Genomic DNA, 17,268 nt, shown 5'->3' with positions numbered 1-17,268 from the left:
ATCTTATACAAGTAAAGGTTGAAGGTTTTAGGAGTTCTGAATAAAAGAGGGTGGCAGCATTTATTCTTGTGCAACATTGAATAGACCAACGTATACAATCAAAGCATTTATTCAAAATGATCAGTAATAAATCACACAATATGTAATCTAACTGATGAATTAAAGGGTAGTGTGTGTGTTTTAAAGAGAGGGAGTGTGTGTGCAAGCTTGTGTGCTCTAGTGTGTGCATACATGTGATATGAACCAAGAACGAGCATATGTGAAGCACAAAGTTTAAGTGTTCTCTTCAGGTGTGTGGCTACGTTGAGGCCAATGTATGTGTAATCCGTGTGAATATGGTGCCAAGTTGGAGGAAAATGGTTTGTAATGCATGCAAGACCCTATGGGCCCTATCTTGCACCCAGCGCAATTGACATTGTCACCGACGCATGTATCATTCCTATCTTTATCTCCAAGGAAACAGAAATGATTTGTTGAATGCAGGTCACGTAAAAATGATCCAAAGACCCGTATCCAAGAGACCCAGATCGGAAAAAGAACTAATCATTTCTGTTTCCTCTAGCTGACTGTACTGAGCCTATGCAGGTCACGTGGAAAAGGATCCAACGACCCATATCCGGCAGATGAACGGTCTGTGGCGGGTATTCAGAACGTTGCGATGTCCTCTGCTGCCGTCAGGTCCTGGGTCGAGGTAGATCCACCTCCCGTGAGGCCACGAGAACGTGTGTTACCTGCCAGCTTGGATTTCTCACGTCTCCGGACGTCATTATAGCGTTTTCGGCATTGTGTAGCCGTTTTCGGGTGCCCCGTAGCAGAAACAATCACGGCAATATCTTCCCATGCTTGCTTGACTTTGCTAACTTTTGGAGGGTTTCTCGCATCCCCATATATATCTATCTCCCGGCTTTTTACAGAGCCATACAATAAATCAAATGTCACGCAGCTTCAATTAACCTGAATCATTTGGGTCAATGTGTACGCTAGATGTATGCCTATTTTTAAAATATCTTGGATATGGATATCACAATGATTTCCTCATGTGGTAAATACTTTATTTTCCTTGTAATTATATATGGCTTGCAAAAAAATTGATGTAAATCTCACGTTGGTCTCCTCGGCTGTGAACTTTTCCGGTCTTCCTCCAGGTAATTCCGCCATTATAATAACAAGCCGCTATGGAATATGCGCTCCTCGCTCTTAAAGGGAATGTGAGATGACACTTTGATTGGTTTATTGTATATTACGCCCAAACCACACCTATGGCTGAGTAACCTCCTTTGGACCAACCCATTTGACATTTGCGCTGGGCGCAAGTATGTTTTTTCCGCCGTTATAATAGCAAATGCGCCATAGAGCCACCCACACAGCTACTTGCGTTTGGCGCCGTCCTACTTGCGTTTCTCTGATCGTCTAAATAGGGCCCTATGTCTTTGGGAAGAATAACTAACCCTTGTATGGAGTGGCGAAGCCAACTTCAAAATAACCATCAATATACTGTATATCCCAACAGTTATGTTCATGTGCAATGGCAAAGCTAAACGGTATTATGGCTTAGCCAGATAGTGAGTATGCTAGGGTAGCTGTAAATGCCAAGTTATATTGGAGTTTACAGTCCTTCGGGAAATTCTGTTGTAGCTGCTCGTGCTAAACTTGCTTACTCTTGGATACCCAGGAATCTAAGGCAGTCATTGCAATACGTTTGTCGCATCTGCAGGTAAGAGAGCGAGGGCCTGCTTTTCTGAGCGGGCTGAGAGAAGGGAGACAGAAGGAACGCTACTTGGTGTCGTTGTCCACTTGTTCATGGAACATCAGGCTACATTTACATATTGATTGGAGGGGAGGCGTTTTACTAGCCTGACGATGTCATATGGGGCGTGTTTCAACCGAACCAGAAAAAAATACCTCTTCGCTCAATTGGATATACCTAGAACCAATCAGAGGAACATAGTATGACCACAACGTCGTAGACCATCGGGGCCAGCTGATACATTAAACTTTTACTGGATTCCGTAGGAAGGACGGCAAAAACATCTTTTTGATCGACAAATGCCTTGATCGCGTTTCTCTGTTCCTCTTTCAAAATGAATGCGCTGTCAATGTCTTCTAAAACAGACTCGAATCTCCACATTTAGCTCTCCAGCGGCAGCCATGAAAACAAACTCACCCCAAACGCTCTTTGGTGACGTGGTTGGTTACGTTACGGTTGATCATCTGTCCATCATCGTATAAAGCCCACCCTGACAATTTGATTGGTCTGGCCGAGTTTTAACTTCTTCTAATTTCTCCCCATCGAAGCAGTGCCAGGCCGAACTTCCAGACCTCAAATGTTGTGGGCGGGGCTAAGTTCGGTCTGGGGGGGGGGGGGGGGGTGGGAGGTGGCGGTGTTCATGACGAAGTCCTCTTTTTCACAAACTCAAATGTGGTCACCCTACCTAATCTATATAAATCCTCTCACTGACAAAGATGCTAATTAGTGAATGAATTAAGACAGCCACAGCATAACTAGCTGCTAATTAGTGAATGAATTAAGACAGCCACAGCATAACGAGCTGCATGCCTCTCTGCTGTTCCATACTGGCGTCCATGGAAACACAGTGTCTTATTTACATGTTACCCATAAACTCCTGCCAGTACTTTTCCACCCACACACACACGCCTGAGCTGACACTCAGGTGACTCCATAAGAGCATCCCTCGCTATGAACAACCCTTTTAGATTGCAGATACACGGGACGGGATTGGAGAACAAACAGAAGGATCAGAAGTGATGTGTCCTCTGTCTCTACGACCTTTGAACCCATGACTCTGCAGCACAGGAGCGTTAAGCTACTTAATGAGGGAGGATTTACAGCATCATCTGTCCTGCACCAAGGCTCCCGTGGGCCCACGTCTCAGAATGCCGACCTCCTGCACCCACACCAGTGGTCCCGTGGGCACGTGCAGCTGGTTGGGCACACGTCTCAGAATGCCAGCCTCCTGCACCCACACCAGGGGTCCCGTGGGCCCACGTCTCAGAATACCAGCCTCCTGCACCCACACCAGGGGTCCTATGGGCCCACGTAGCTGGATGGGCACACGTCTCAGAATGCCAGCCAGTAAAAGCGCATCCTGAGAGGGAAGTCGCTGTGGCAATGTGTCTCGCTCTTCTGCAGAGCTCTTAGCAGCGTGGGCCTCACCATCTGCAGGGGATCATTATCCCTCTAAATGCCATCTCACTTGGGAAGCATTAGTGGATCATTTATGAAAATATGCATTGAAGGGATAAATTGCCTTAAAGTAGGCATTAACCTTTGGATTTGTCTGAGTCATAGGAATGTTTCAGAGAATCAGTAAAAGTTGTCGTCCATGTCGTCCATGTCGTCCATTAAGACTTTCTATTAGACTGACTGAACAACTAGCTTGACTGTTCAGCATTAAATCGTCATAAAAGCCAACGTAAGCCAACTGAAAATATACTGTTGACTTTCAGTTTTCACGACCTAGGAAATACCACTTTCCAAATTTCCCCTTTTTATTGACATAAAATTACAGCCTTTTTACTTTCTAGACCAGGGGTCTTCAACGTTTTTCAGGCCAGGGACCCCCAAACTGATGGCGAGATGAGCAGGGACCCCCTACTATATAAATTAAATACAATTTTGCCGTGCCACTGCCATTTATAAACATACATCTTGCAAACAACTCTGAGCTAACAATTAATAACAACTAATTAGAATAATTCACAGATATATGTTTTTATTTCATCATACATAAAAAAGGGACAGTGAATCCTCAAGCATCTGTTGATGGCACACATCCTCCCACATTAGTGAGATGTATCTTCTTTTCAATAACTCCTGACTGACACGATCCAACGGATGACGGAGGAGGAGTCTGGCGCATGGAGTTGTGTTGACAATATAGATGTTATAGTGAGATTGACAGGTCAACAAACCAATCACACCGCTAGCAAGTTGTTAAGATTGTAGGTGGTAGCATACTCAATCAATCAATCAATCAATCAATCATCAATTTTGTATAGCGCTTCTCTAGATACCCGAAGACGCTTTACAGAGGAGTCCAGTCCATTCAGACACAGTCATTAGCTAACATTAGCTAGGGGGCTCATACACCTCGCAAATCCTCTCAGACTTATTTTTCAGTTACAATTAACGTTTTTTGACCTTGTACAGTGTCTATTTCTCTTTATTTATTTTTTTTTAAATCTAAGCCAAAAAATGTCAAACTAACAATTTAGAGGTACAAACAAGACCAGCTATGGAGTTTGGTCCGCCATCTCTTTAGACTTGAGCAGAGACGTGATCTGATTGGCTAGTGCCTGTGCTGTCGTATTTGCATGAAAGGTGCTGTGAGTGAACCGGTGCCCAGCTTGAGAGAGCTCCTGTGGGTAGCTGAATGTGTCGATTGGACTGAAAGATAACGTCTTCTCGGCCAATTTATACGTTCGCTACAATATGTTGGATTTATGTTAATGTAAATTTAAAGGGAATAAATACAATTCTGATTCGGAAGACATTTAAATTTGTGGAAAAAAAAATTGGTTGAATATTTTTTTTTTTTTTTTAGAAATATAAAAAAAAATGTCTTATCAACCAAAGATTATGCGACCCCCCTGCAGGGGCGGACCCCCTGTTGAAGACCCCTGCTCTAGACAGTAAATACAGTGCCACTTGAAAGTATGTGAACCCCTTGAGCACTTGAGTTTTCTGTTGTTTTACCATGATTTTTCATTTTTTTCATCACCAATTTTCCATAGATGAAATGTTAGGTTTATGTTTATCATTTGCATGTACTTGTTTAGAGGGAATTGTTTGAGTGCCAAAAAACTACATGAAACATGGAATTAGTGTATTTTCAGTTTTCACGACCTAGGAAATACCACTTTCCAAAGTTTCTCCTTTTTATTGAGATAAAATTACAGCCTTTTTACTTTCTGGACAGTAAATATACATATGAATGTTTTTATTATTAATGTTGAGGGATTAATTATATAGTTGTGATGACAGGCAAAGGACCCTTTGGTTGAGCTGACAGATAGGATGATGATGTCTGACAGTAATAAATGCAGAGAATCCTTGGGAACGCAGTCATGAAGGACACATCACACACACACACACACACACACACAGTCACGAAGGACACATCACACACACACACAGTCACGAAGGACACATCACACACACACACAGACACACACACACACACACACACACACGCAGTCACGAAGGACACATCACACAGGCGTACAACGTTCCTTTGCAAAAAAATAATTTTAAAGAAATATTTATTGTTGATTCTTATTCAAATCAGAGAGGCAGCACAGACAGCCTAGGCACAGTCAAGTGCTATAACTCACGGCACAATGCAACACAGACGAGGAAGCACTACAAGATGAGGAAGCACTGGTAGAAACAGAAAATAGAGGAAGGACGTGGAGGCGACGCCATTCCACACACAGCATACAGGAGTAGACCTCAGTGTCCACACACAGCAGACAGGAGTCGTCCTCAGTGTCCACACACAGCAGACAGGAGTCGTCCTCAGTGTCCACACACAGCATACAGGAGTCGTCCTCAGTGTCCACACACAGCAGACAGGAGTCGTCCTCAGTGTCCACACACAGCATACAGGAGTCGTCCTCAGTGTCCACACACAGCATACAGGAGGTGTCCTCAGTGTCCACACACAGCATACAGGAGTCGTCCTCAGTGTCCACACACAGCAGACAGGAGTCGTCCTCAGTGTCCACACACAGCATACAGGAGTCGTCCTCAGTGTCCACACACAGCATACAGGAGTCGTCCTCAGTGTCCACACACAGCAGACAGGAGTCGTCCTCAGTGTCCACACACAGCAGACAGGAGTCGTCCTCAGTGTCCACACACAGCATACAGGAGTCGTCCTCAGTGTCCACACACAGCAGACAGGAGTCGTCCTCAGTGTCCACACACAGCATACAGGAGTCGTCCTCAGTGTCCACACACAGCATACAGGAGTCGTCCTCAGTGTCCACACACAGCATACAGGAGTCGTCCTCAGTGTCCACACACAGCAGACAGGAGTCGTCCTCAGTGTCCACACACAGCAGACAGGAGTCGTCCTCAGTGTCCACACACAGCATACAGGAGGTGTCCTCAGTGTCCACACACAGCAGACAGGAGTCGTCCTCAGTGTCCACACACAGCAGACAGGAGTCGTCCTCAGTGTCCACACACAGCAGACAGGAGTCGTCCTCAGTGTCCACACACAGCATACAGGAGTCGTCCTCAGTGTCCACACACAGCATACAGGAGTCGTCCTCAGTGTCCACACACAGCAGACAGGAGTCGTCCTCAGTGTCCACACACAGCAGACAGGAGTCGTCCTCAGTGTCCACACACAGCAGACAGGAGTCGTCCTCAGTGTCCACACACAGCAGACAGGAGTCGTCCTCAGTGTCCACACACAGTAGACAGGAGTCGTCCTCAGTGTCCACACACAGCATACAGGAGTCGTCCTCAGTGTCCACACACAGCAGACAGGAGTCGTCCTCAGTGTCCACACACAGCAGACAGGAGTCGTCCTCAGTGTCCACACACAGCAGACAGGAGTCGTCCTCAGTGTCCACACACAGCAGACAGGAGTCGTCCTCAGTGTCCACACACAGCAGACAGGAGTCGTCCTCAGTGGGGGAGACATCTTTGTTGGTGTTGTTGTTGTTGTTGCTTTTCATGTCAGTTGTGTTTGACCTTCAGTCCTGACAGATGGAGTCATCATAGAAGGATGTAAACAACAGTGTGTGTTGCATTTAACCCGAAGTCTTGCTGTGTTACCCTTGAGGTGCAGGTGCTTAAGCATAATGATCATTTGTCTTTGCTATTTACAGACATGCGCAATAAAGACAAATGTCTCATCTCATCATTAAAAAGGTGATTACATCAGGGGGAGAAAAATGAAATAAGAATGTCAGGATTTTTCAGAAATGAAACTGCAGTGAACCTTAAAACGAGGAGGTTTAGATAGAGACTGTAGGAAGTGATTCGTCCACAACAGAGCCTTTTTAGCTGTCAGGCTTATATAATACAAATATATAGTGGTTTAAAAAACCACAACACATCCTCCTTACAGTAATGAAAATGTATGACTGCAATTGCCTCTGCCGCAATCAATAGCAAACGAAACAGCAGGGAGTAATAATCAAGAATATTGATGCTCTCTGTGTGTGAGGAGCAGCAGAAGCACACACACACACACACAGATGAATTATACACACACACACATACACACACACAGATGAATTACACACACACACACACACACACACACACACACACACACAGATGAATTATACACACACACACACACACACACATACACACACACACACACACACACACAGATGAATTATACACACACACACACACACACACACACACACATACACACACATACACACACACACACACACAGATGAATTATACACACACACACACACACACACACAGATGAATAATACACAGAGTGGAGTGGAGCACCATGTGGGATGGCATCAGTGCAGGGAAGATAGTTCAGGTACAACTGACATTTACATGCAGATTATGCAGAAGGCTGATTTTCAAGTGGAACATTAAGATAATATAGAAGACAGAGCTAAAAGAACACACGCACACACACTCACACACACACACACACACACACACACACACACACACACACACACACACACACACACAGATAATATAGAAGACAGAGCTAGAAGGGCCTTATAAGAATTGCAAATATGCCAGAATCTGAATCTGTATGGATTGTGTGTATGTGTTTGTGTGTGTGTGTGTGTGACATTATTGTTTCCAAGTGATTATGTAGATGATTGTGGTGGCCATCTTCTGTTCTTACCCTTCGCAAGTCAAACAAGGTCACTACATTTAAATGTACCCACTTAAATAACTTCCCCTTCCCTAAACCTTGCTCTGTTCCAGTTGCCATGATAATGAGCCCAACTGTATATGAGAACAGAAACTGCTATAGTGGTTTGAACATATCCGTGTCTCGTGTCTGCCTCTCTGCCTGACTGTAATATCCACCTGTGAGATTTGGAACCCTTTGTCAAGGACTGTTTTAAAGACACATTCCCAAAACAGTGGTGGGAGAGGATCGTCAGTGAAAGAGGTGTCAGACTAAAAGAATAGAAAGAAGTGGCCATCCTTGCCCCAAAATAGAAGCATTGCTTTTAGTTTTTAGGTCAAAAAAGTCATAGAGATAGAGTTTTATCGCAGATCCAATCAAACTTTTTAATGATAAGTTGTTTCAAGAGAAGAACACAAAGACGGGACATAAATTCATAACATCATTAAATATAGAGAAGTATATACAGACCAATCATAAAGTCTATTGCAGAACATAAAACAGTAACAGAGCCTGTGATTGGTGGAAACCAGAACACCATTTGAAGAGGCCTTGGAGTGCCTCTCCCAGAATGCAACAGGAGATGGGTGCATCTCCCAGAATGCAACATGACATGGACCAGCTGCTCCAGAAGACCCAGCTGTGGTGTGTGTGCGTGTGTGTGTGTGTGTGCGTGTGTGTGTGTGTGTGTGTGCGTGTGTGTGTGTCTGTATGGGTGACTGGGTGTATGACTCTAAGCAACAAACACATCTAGATTTAAGAAAATGAAAAAAGGAAACAGAGTATTTACATCACAGAGGAGGAAGACTACACACAGATTCTGCTACCGATCTGGAGGTCTCGCTCTCTGCCGAACACCGAAACAGATGATGGTTTATTTAACCAAACCAAAGTATTAAAGACAAAATCTTTTGAATCGCACAAATAAGACGTCTGAAGGAAAAGAAACAAGCCTACATTGAATATCTACACTTTAAAATGGAAGATGGATTAAGGGTAAATAATGTATAGGAATATTCAAAAACAAGGATGTAACCAAGAGGGTGTTTTTTTTTAGCTCAAAACCTCAAAACCTCGTTCGTCTAAATGAACTAAAACAGGAGCTGGGAGCCTTGGAAACATGAATATAAAGCGAGTGACACTCCGCAGAGGAAAACAAGCTGTCTTACATGACAGGAGGAGCTCAAAGGACTCCCTGCGCCACGCTGTGCTTCACAGCATTTACAAACCCGTCTTCAGAGGTCAAATATATACACTGGTACTGTATCTGCACAACCAACAACACGTTTGAGTTCTGTGCATTTATTACGTTTTAAAAGGACAGAAAAACGGTAATTCACTCTTCAGGGTAATTAGTGTGTGTGCACCAAGCCCAACAGCACTGGTGGGTCCGTGTGTCTCCGTGCCGACGGCTGAGACAGGTGTGTGTGTGTGTGTGTGTGTGTGTGGGTCCGTGTGTATCCATGCCGACGCCTGAGACAGCTTCTCGGAGAAGCGGGGGATTCAGTGGCGACTAACTGGCAGGGAGCTTGCTGTCGGCCATGTCGTTGTGTCGTCTGCAGACGGCCCAACAGACCTGCTTCTGTGACACGTGTGTGTGTGTGTGTGTGTGTGTGTGTGTGTGTGCGTGACACGTATGACACGGAGAGACCCGGCGCCTTTGAAGTCGCCTTCCCAGCCGAGCTGTCAGCCGCCGGGGGGGATAGAGGGCTGCTTGAAATGAGATGACAAGGGAGTCGGGATTACACTGGCAGGGATAATCTGGCCAGGGTAGTGGAGACTGGCATTAAAAAGGGGTGAGCAGAGGAGAAGGAGAAGGAGAGAGAGAAGGGGTGAGCAGAGGAGAAGGAGATGGAGAGAGAGAAGGGGGTGAGCAGAGGAGAAGGAGATGGAGAGAGAGAAGGGGGGAGCAGAGGAGAAGGAGATGGAGAGACAGAAGGGGGTGAGCAGAGGAGAAGGAGGTGGAGAGAGAGAAGGGGCTGAGCAGAGGTGAAAGACGAGGAGGCTGGCTAGCTGGCTGGCTGATGAGGTGGCAGTAATGCCGGCACGGTAGTATTCTTAGCAGCTGCCACTGGAACAATGGCTGCCTGGGGAGGGACGGGTATGCTGCTCACTAACCCTCCTGCTCACGGTGGCACTACCCAGCCCTCCTGCCAGCGGTGGCACTACCCAGCCCTCCTGCCCACGGTGGCACTACCCAGCCCTCCTGCCCACGGTGGCACTACCCAGCCCGAGAGCCCTCCTGCCCAGCGGCGGATCCCAAACACAGATAGGATAATACGCTAGGAATGAGATACAGGCTCAGCGCTCATACCAAACGGCGGCGGCGGGCATTGATGGACGTGCGGTACTAACGCGGCACTAACGCGGGGACTAGATTAAATAGAGGGCACCTCAGTCCCAGCGCTCCTGGTCCGCTCCTGTCCTCCTTTTCAAACTTCTACAGCCTCATTCTACAGCCTCAAGTGCTTCTACAGCAGCATAAATACAAAAGGGCTAAAGAGGTCAACTCCTCATTAGGAGCTGCTGCTACAGAGAGACCATCGTGAAGAACAGAGCTCTGAAAATGGCAGTAGATCCACAAATTGTACAATAGTATGTACTTATAGTACTTATAGTAACATCCATGTAAGAGATAAGACTACAAACTGAAAAAACTAGACACTACACACTCAGATGAGAAGGCGGTTTGATAAACCAGGGACCCGGTGTGTGTGTGTGTGTATGTGGGGGGGGGACCCTGTGTGGTCTGTGGCTCCACAGCAATTAGAGAGGAAACTTTGCCGCAGGAAACCCCAAGTTGCCTCCGAGCGTTCTTCCAGACAGAGTGCCAACAAACAGCTGTGAACGACTTCAGCCTAGCAACCCCATCCCATAATGAAGGCCAACACAATTAGACCGCCACACTGGTTGCCTTCTGTCCGCTGTAGAGTGGAGGACCAGAGAGGGTTGTGCTCGGCCACAGACTGGAATGATGATCTGGCTATCAGGCGACCTCATGGCAGGTGACTGTTTCGGACCGAGCCGTCAGTGACGGCTCAGATGACCACCTTTATTACGTCGATTAGATAATCATGATGGATTACAATTGATCTCTGATTCCATACTGTCGTCCCAGGCTGTGTCATCTCAAAGGTAGATGTCAGTAGCTGAATTGTATTGTTTGTTTGTATTGTATCATATTGTCTGTACATATTGTTTTTAAGTATTGTAAATATGAGAGAGCTGCAAGATACAAGAATTTCCCCACGGGAATAATCAAGTATTTATCTATCTATCTATCAGTTGTAGGGTTAAAAAAAAAATATAGCTCATGCCTTCACTGCAGTCTCTAGATTAAAAAAACAGGCAATCACAGCCTGACGCGTGACGCACCCTCAGATACGGCATTCTTAGTCCCCACACGGCAGTTTAAATCCCGATCATGTCAAGCAGGGATAAGGATAAGGGGCGTGACACTAATCACTCCATTAATTAAGCGTGCATTATGAGAGATTAATTGTCCAGATTGTGGAGCCTTTTCTTCTCTCTGGTCTCGTCTCTGTCATTGACAAGGTGGATACAGGCGAAGACAAAGGGACACAGGAGGCCTGACAGGACAGAGGAGAGACGGAGGCGGGGGGGGGGGGGGGGGGGTTATCTTAAAGGGGGGAAAAGACGGCGATAAGCACACATGTGGCTTCAGAGAAAGATGAGAAGAAAAGAGGGAGAGCGAGTGAGAGAGAGAGAGTGTGAAAGGAAATTTGGTGCAGTCCCACACACACACACACACACACACACACACACACACACACACACACACTCAAACACACACACACACGTAAGCTGTCGCAGACCCTCTTTGTTAAACAGGACACGAACCTGGAGTTCAAAAACGGCTCTGAAGCATGGGCTCAGCACAGGCCATAGTCTCCATTCAGAGGAAGGAAATAAAAACCCTGGGTGCTCCTAGTGTGTGTGTGTGTGTGTGTGTGTGTGTGTGTGTGTGTGTGTGTGCTCCTAGTCTTCTTTTGGGCTGCTTCACCCCTCGACCCTCTGAGCTGTGACAGTTTAATCCCATCTCACCGGCTAGCCATATTTACCCTCCGGGCGCTTTAACGGCGGCCTTTGTGCGCCGGAGCGGCGGCTGAATAAAGGGTCCCCACAAAGGCACGCAGCGGGGATCCACGCCTCCTTGACTCCTTTCATGTGCTCTCTGCGCTAGTCTTGTGCTATCTGCGCTAGTCTTTTTCTGGGGGGGTGGGGGGGGGGGGTAGGGGAAGCTAATTATGAGCACGGGGGTGCTGGCCGACGGCCGCCTGAAGCAGCTGGTCACTGGGCTATTTGATGTAGTGGATGTGGAGCTGAGTGCAATTATGGGCGAAGATTTGTAGCCCTCTTCTCGCGCGGTGACAAGGCCTGACAGCACAATTTGTCCTCGCCGGGGCTGCTCGTGTGAACGCCACAGACAGGCTGGAAGAAACTCCAGTCTATAAATTACACAGTCAAATCACCCGGAATGGCACGACACCCAAACCAGCCCTGACAGGGGTTGCAGGGCTGCCATGGCGAACAAGGCCCTCAGACATCTACCACTAGAGGGTGTGGTGGTCCTGTGGGGCTGTCACATGTCTGCTAACTCATATACGGGTTTTTTGGGGGGTCTTTATGCAAACAAGCGCCTAAAAAAAAAACGTTTCGCTCGACTGAATGACTTAAGGTTCATCCCCGAGTCGAGCAGTTTTCAGACTCTCCGCTGCGATGGTGGGTGCCTCTGAGCGATGCTGGAGCACTGGGAAATCAATGCCACCATCGGCCTCTTAAGGAAAACAGATACATCAGCTTAGAGTGCCTGTGTAGGCTAAGGAAATGTTTTGCATTGTCAATATTGTGAAAGCATTCGGAAAGATCCACTTGACCAGAGGATTCCATAGATAACATGTCCAACCAGATGAAGATGAGATGACTATTGACCATTTTCTGCACACAAAGGTTGTTATTTACAGTTTGTACCATCTCCTCAATATCTGTTCATGTAATAAACAAATATTAATAAATAATAAACAAATACATGAATTAATACATTAATAATAATTAAAACAAGCCATTGTGTTAAACCTTCCATCTAACGAAACCAACCAACCAACAAATTCAGTCCCATTAAGAGAACAAAACAAAGACATGGGGAGGCAAAGGGAATCAGGTAAACTGAGAAAGTTCCAACAGATAGTTCCGATACAGATAGTTCTAGTTCTTGTGAGGTCCAGGGTGTTCCCCCCCTCAGGGTGACTCAGACACAGCCTGTCAGAGGGCATCTTGGCGGGGGGCAACGGTGTGGGTGAGGGTGCAGGAGAAGGGGGCTCGTTCAGGCATTTAGGGGGGAGAGGGGTGGCGTTAGGCTTAGGAGCGCCTGTGACCGTGGCCGTGGTTGAGCCCTCGACCCTTGTGTCCTCCTCCGCCATGCTTCCGGTGCTTTCTGCGCTCGTGGTGGGACTTGTTGTGATGGTGGCGCCGATAGCGGTGGGACCTCCGAGCTACAAATAGAGACAGACAGGCAGAGGAGCCGCGTCAGAGAGGCCAGACAAGCATCTTTCATCAGACAGACAGAGGAACCGCGTCAGGGACGGGAGACAAGCAGCTTTCATCATGGAGCGTCTGCTGGAAGACAAGCGCTATGCTATTTTAGGAACCTTTAAAAAAGCAGTTCAATGAAAGACTACATATATATATATATATATATATATATATATATATATATATATATATATTTATATATATATATATATATATACTGTATATATAGCACAGCAGTTCAATGGGAGACTATATATATATATACGTATATATATTTAGCACAGCGCTCTACAAAGGCACAGTTCTACAGCAGCATTGGTTGTGTATGAAGATGACGTGATGGTGGCTGAGGGTGTACTTTACTGATGGCGGGACAGAAGCCCTCTCATGATTGGGTAAGAGATCTGTCACTCACACTTGGTGCAGAGGATCTTGGGCCGGTCCCACTTCCCATTGGCTCGGCACTTGATGGTGGGCGGGTGCCGCTGCAGGAAGCCGTCGGCACACTGGTAACGCACCACGGAGTGGATGTCATAGCTCGAGCGTTTCCGACCAATCAGGAAGCCATTCTCCACCATGGGCGGAGCACCACACAGAACTGCAGCCAATCAAATAACAGAAACAAAAACATGAGCGGCAGAACTTCCCATAGCTCGGACTTTAAGGGAGAAGAAGTAACACTGGTTATGGGTTGGTAAACTACATCAACACAGTTCATTTCAGCACATAGAGTATGGCATCAGTCAGAACATAGAGTATGGCATCAGTCAGCACATAGAGTATGGCATCAGTCAGCACATAGAGTATGGCATCAGTCAGCACATAGAGTATGGCATCAGTCAGCACATAGAGTATGGCATCAGTCAGAACATAGAGTATGGCATCAGTCAGCACATAGAGTATGGCATCAGTCAGCACATAGAGTATGGCAGTCAGCACATAGAGTATGGCATCAGTCAGCACATAGAGTATGGCATCAGTCAGCACATAGAGTATGGCATCAGTCAGCACATAGAGTATGGCATCAGTCAGCACATAGAGTATGGTATCAGTCAGCACATAGAGTATAGCATCAGTCAGCACAGAGAGTATGGCATCAGTCAGCACATAGAGTATGGCATCAGTCAGCACATAGAGTATGGCATCAGTCAGCACATAGAGTATGGCATCAGTCAGACCATAGAGTATGGTATCAGTCAGCACATAGAGTATGGCATCAGTCAGCACATAGAGTATGGCATCAGTCAGCACATAGAGTATGGCATCAGTCAGCACATAGAGTATGGTATCAGTCAGCACATAGAGTATGGCATCAGTCAGCACTTAGAGTATGGCATCAGTGCTCATTTAGAGAGCCACCCTGAGGACAGACATCTCAAACAGCTGTGTGCAGGAACCAAGCATCTGAGCGGGAGAGAAGGGAGAGCTGGGTGTCGCCTATGTGTGACAGGGTGTGTGTGGGTGTGACAGGGTGTGTGTGACAGGGTGTGTGTGGGTGTGACGTGGTGGACTGTCCGTTCATTTAGAGGCTCCTGTGATGTGATTCGTGCAAACGGAACCCAGCAGACTAAGGTGCTTACGCAGTGGAAAAACCCACAGCCTCACATCTCAAAGGCAACACTTCAGTGACCTCAGTGACCTCCGTGACCTTAGTGACCTCGGCGACCTCGCCGAGGTGGTGCTGCCGTGCCAGAGAGACAGTCTGTCAAACTAAAGCCACAGGCTCTGCTGTCAAGCCAAGGTGCTGCAGTCAAGTGCAGTTCCACTCTCTCCCTTAAGGTGGTGCTGTTGAGTCTGAAACATGACTGTAGAGGAGCTGCGTGTGTGTCTGTGTGCGTGTGTGTGTGTGTCCCTGTGTGTGTGTGTGTGTGTGTGTGTCTGTGCATGTGAGTGTGTGTCCCTGTGCGTGTGTGTCATGGTGCTGAGTGCAGTCTCCACGGGGGGACAATCAGCACCTCTGAGAAGACGGGCAATTACAGTTGACCGAGCAGCTTACTCGCTAAAACACACACACACACACACACACACACACACACACACACACACACACACACACACACACACACACACACACACACACACACACACACACACACACACACACGCGGAGCTCTTCAGCAACCGCCAAGCCTTCAGCCTTTTCTCTCCTCCACCTCACCCTCCTGCTTCATCAGTCCGGCCAGGGGAACCCAACGCCATTAACCCTGCACAAGGACTTCACGGCACATTTGCAATCAAATTAATTCTGGATGGAACACCCAGGCTTATCTGACTTGCACACTAATCAGAGAATTTAGAGGGGGGTGTGTGTGGTGTGAAAGCCAAGGGATTGATCTGTTGGGGGTGGGTGAAGGGGGGGGGGGGGGGGGGTCTAATGCCAGTCGTGACCCCCCAAGGTGATGTGTGAGTCCCCCTTTGTCGGCCACCCTTGAGCACCCTTGGCGACCGTGAGTGTGTGTGTGTGTGTGTGTGTGTGTGTGCGCGTGTGTGTGTGTATGTGTGTGTGTGTGCAGTGAAAAGCGTTGACCTTCTGCACAGAGCGAGGCAGCCACATGTCACCCTGTGAGACCCCGCCACCCAAACACAGTACCGTGAGCTGGATCGATATCAGAGGAAGAGGCATGCGTTGTGGACGATAGCAGATAACAAAAGATACCCCCATCCACCCCAAAAACATTATCCAGTAGATAATCCATCAATGTCTCGGGCACCTTTTTTCCTCCCGTTCGTCCGATTGATGTTTAAATCTGCTTAATGCAGTGGTTGGTGTTTAAATCTGCACTGTTTGATGCAGTGATTGGTGTTCGAATCTGAACAGTTTGATGCAAACTGGGTTATTTTTTTGCTGCCTCAATGAAAAAGGAAAAGAAAAAAAAGCCACGCTTTGAATTTCCACACAAGGCTTTTTGCACAGGGAAAATAGCCACAGCATTTCAACAAATCAATATTCCCAGGTCTTGGCAGGGGCAGCTCAGCTCAGCTCAGCTCAGCTCAGGGCAGCGCAGCGCAGGGCTTGATATTTTTACATGAACTGTAAATGCCTGCCAGGCAGCAGTCAGGGTGATGTAGAGGCCCAAGCGCTGAAAGGGCTCCTGAACCCACTCAGCACTTTGCATGGCTCCCGTCCCCCGTCCCCCCCCCCCCGCCCCCCATCCGCAGTGTCTTGTGCCCGCAGCCCTGGCTGCATCTGTGATGAGGCGCGGCAGGTCGGGCAGGTCAGACAACGGCAGAACAGAACGCAGGCTAATGGCACCACTCTGAGGGCTGCTTTTGTTTTTTAGAGCGTCTTGGTTTGGATGTCAGAGGGGCTGAAAGACTCAGAGATGGGGAGGAGGAGGAGGAGGAGGAAGAGGAGTAGGAGATGGGGAAGAGTAGGAGGAGGAGGAAGAGGAGCAGGAGGAGGAGGAGATGGGGAGGAGGAGGAGGAGGAGAAGGAGCAGGAGGTGGAGGAGGAGGAGGAGAGGGGAGCAGAGGAGGGGAGGAGGAGGAGGAGTTTATCGTTGAAGAGGTGTCAGAGGGGCTGAAAGACTCAGAGGAGGAGGAGGAGGTGGAGGAGGAGAGGAGGAGGAGGAGAGGAGGAGGAGGAGGAGGAGCAGGAGGAGGAGATGGGGAGGAGGAGGAGGAAGAGGAGCATGAGGTGGAGGAGGAGAGGACGAGGAGGACGAGGAGGAGGATGAGCAGGAGAGGGAGGAGGAGGAGGAGCAGGAGGTGGAGGAGGAGAGGAGGAGGAGGAGGAGCAGGAGGTGGAGGAGGATGAGGATGAGGATGAGGAGGAGGAGCAGGAGGAGGAGATGGGGAGGGGGAGGAGGAGGATGAGCAGGAGAGGGAGGAG

General features: G+C 47.7%; 1 protein-coding gene across 1 annotated transcript in view; it reads right to left on the bottom strand.

Annotated features, from left to right (window-relative positions):
• Nucleotides 1–12,884: 12,884 nt before the first annotated feature.
• ncanb (neurocan b) overlaps nt 12,885–17,268 on the bottom strand; it is a gene marked incomplete at its 5' end in the record, with an annotated part of 103,224 nt that continues 98,840 nt past the window's right edge. The window contains 2 exons of the mRNA XM_080835340.1: nt 12,885–13,396; nt 13,852–14,034. Of these exons, the coding sequence (XP_080691466.1) occupies nt 13,263–13,396; nt 13,852–14,034 (317 nt within the window). The remainder of the gene's footprint in view (nt 13,397–13,851; nt 14,035–17,268) is intronic.

This window comes from Sprattus sprattus, assembly GCF_963457725.1.
Source record: "Sprattus sprattus genome assembly, chromosome: 3".
Lineage (NCBI taxonomy): Eukaryota > Metazoa > Chordata > Actinopteri > Clupeiformes > Clupeidae > Sprattus > Sprattus sprattus.
Note: the sequence above shows the minus strand (reverse complement) of the source record. Positions and strands in the feature narration are given on the sequence as shown.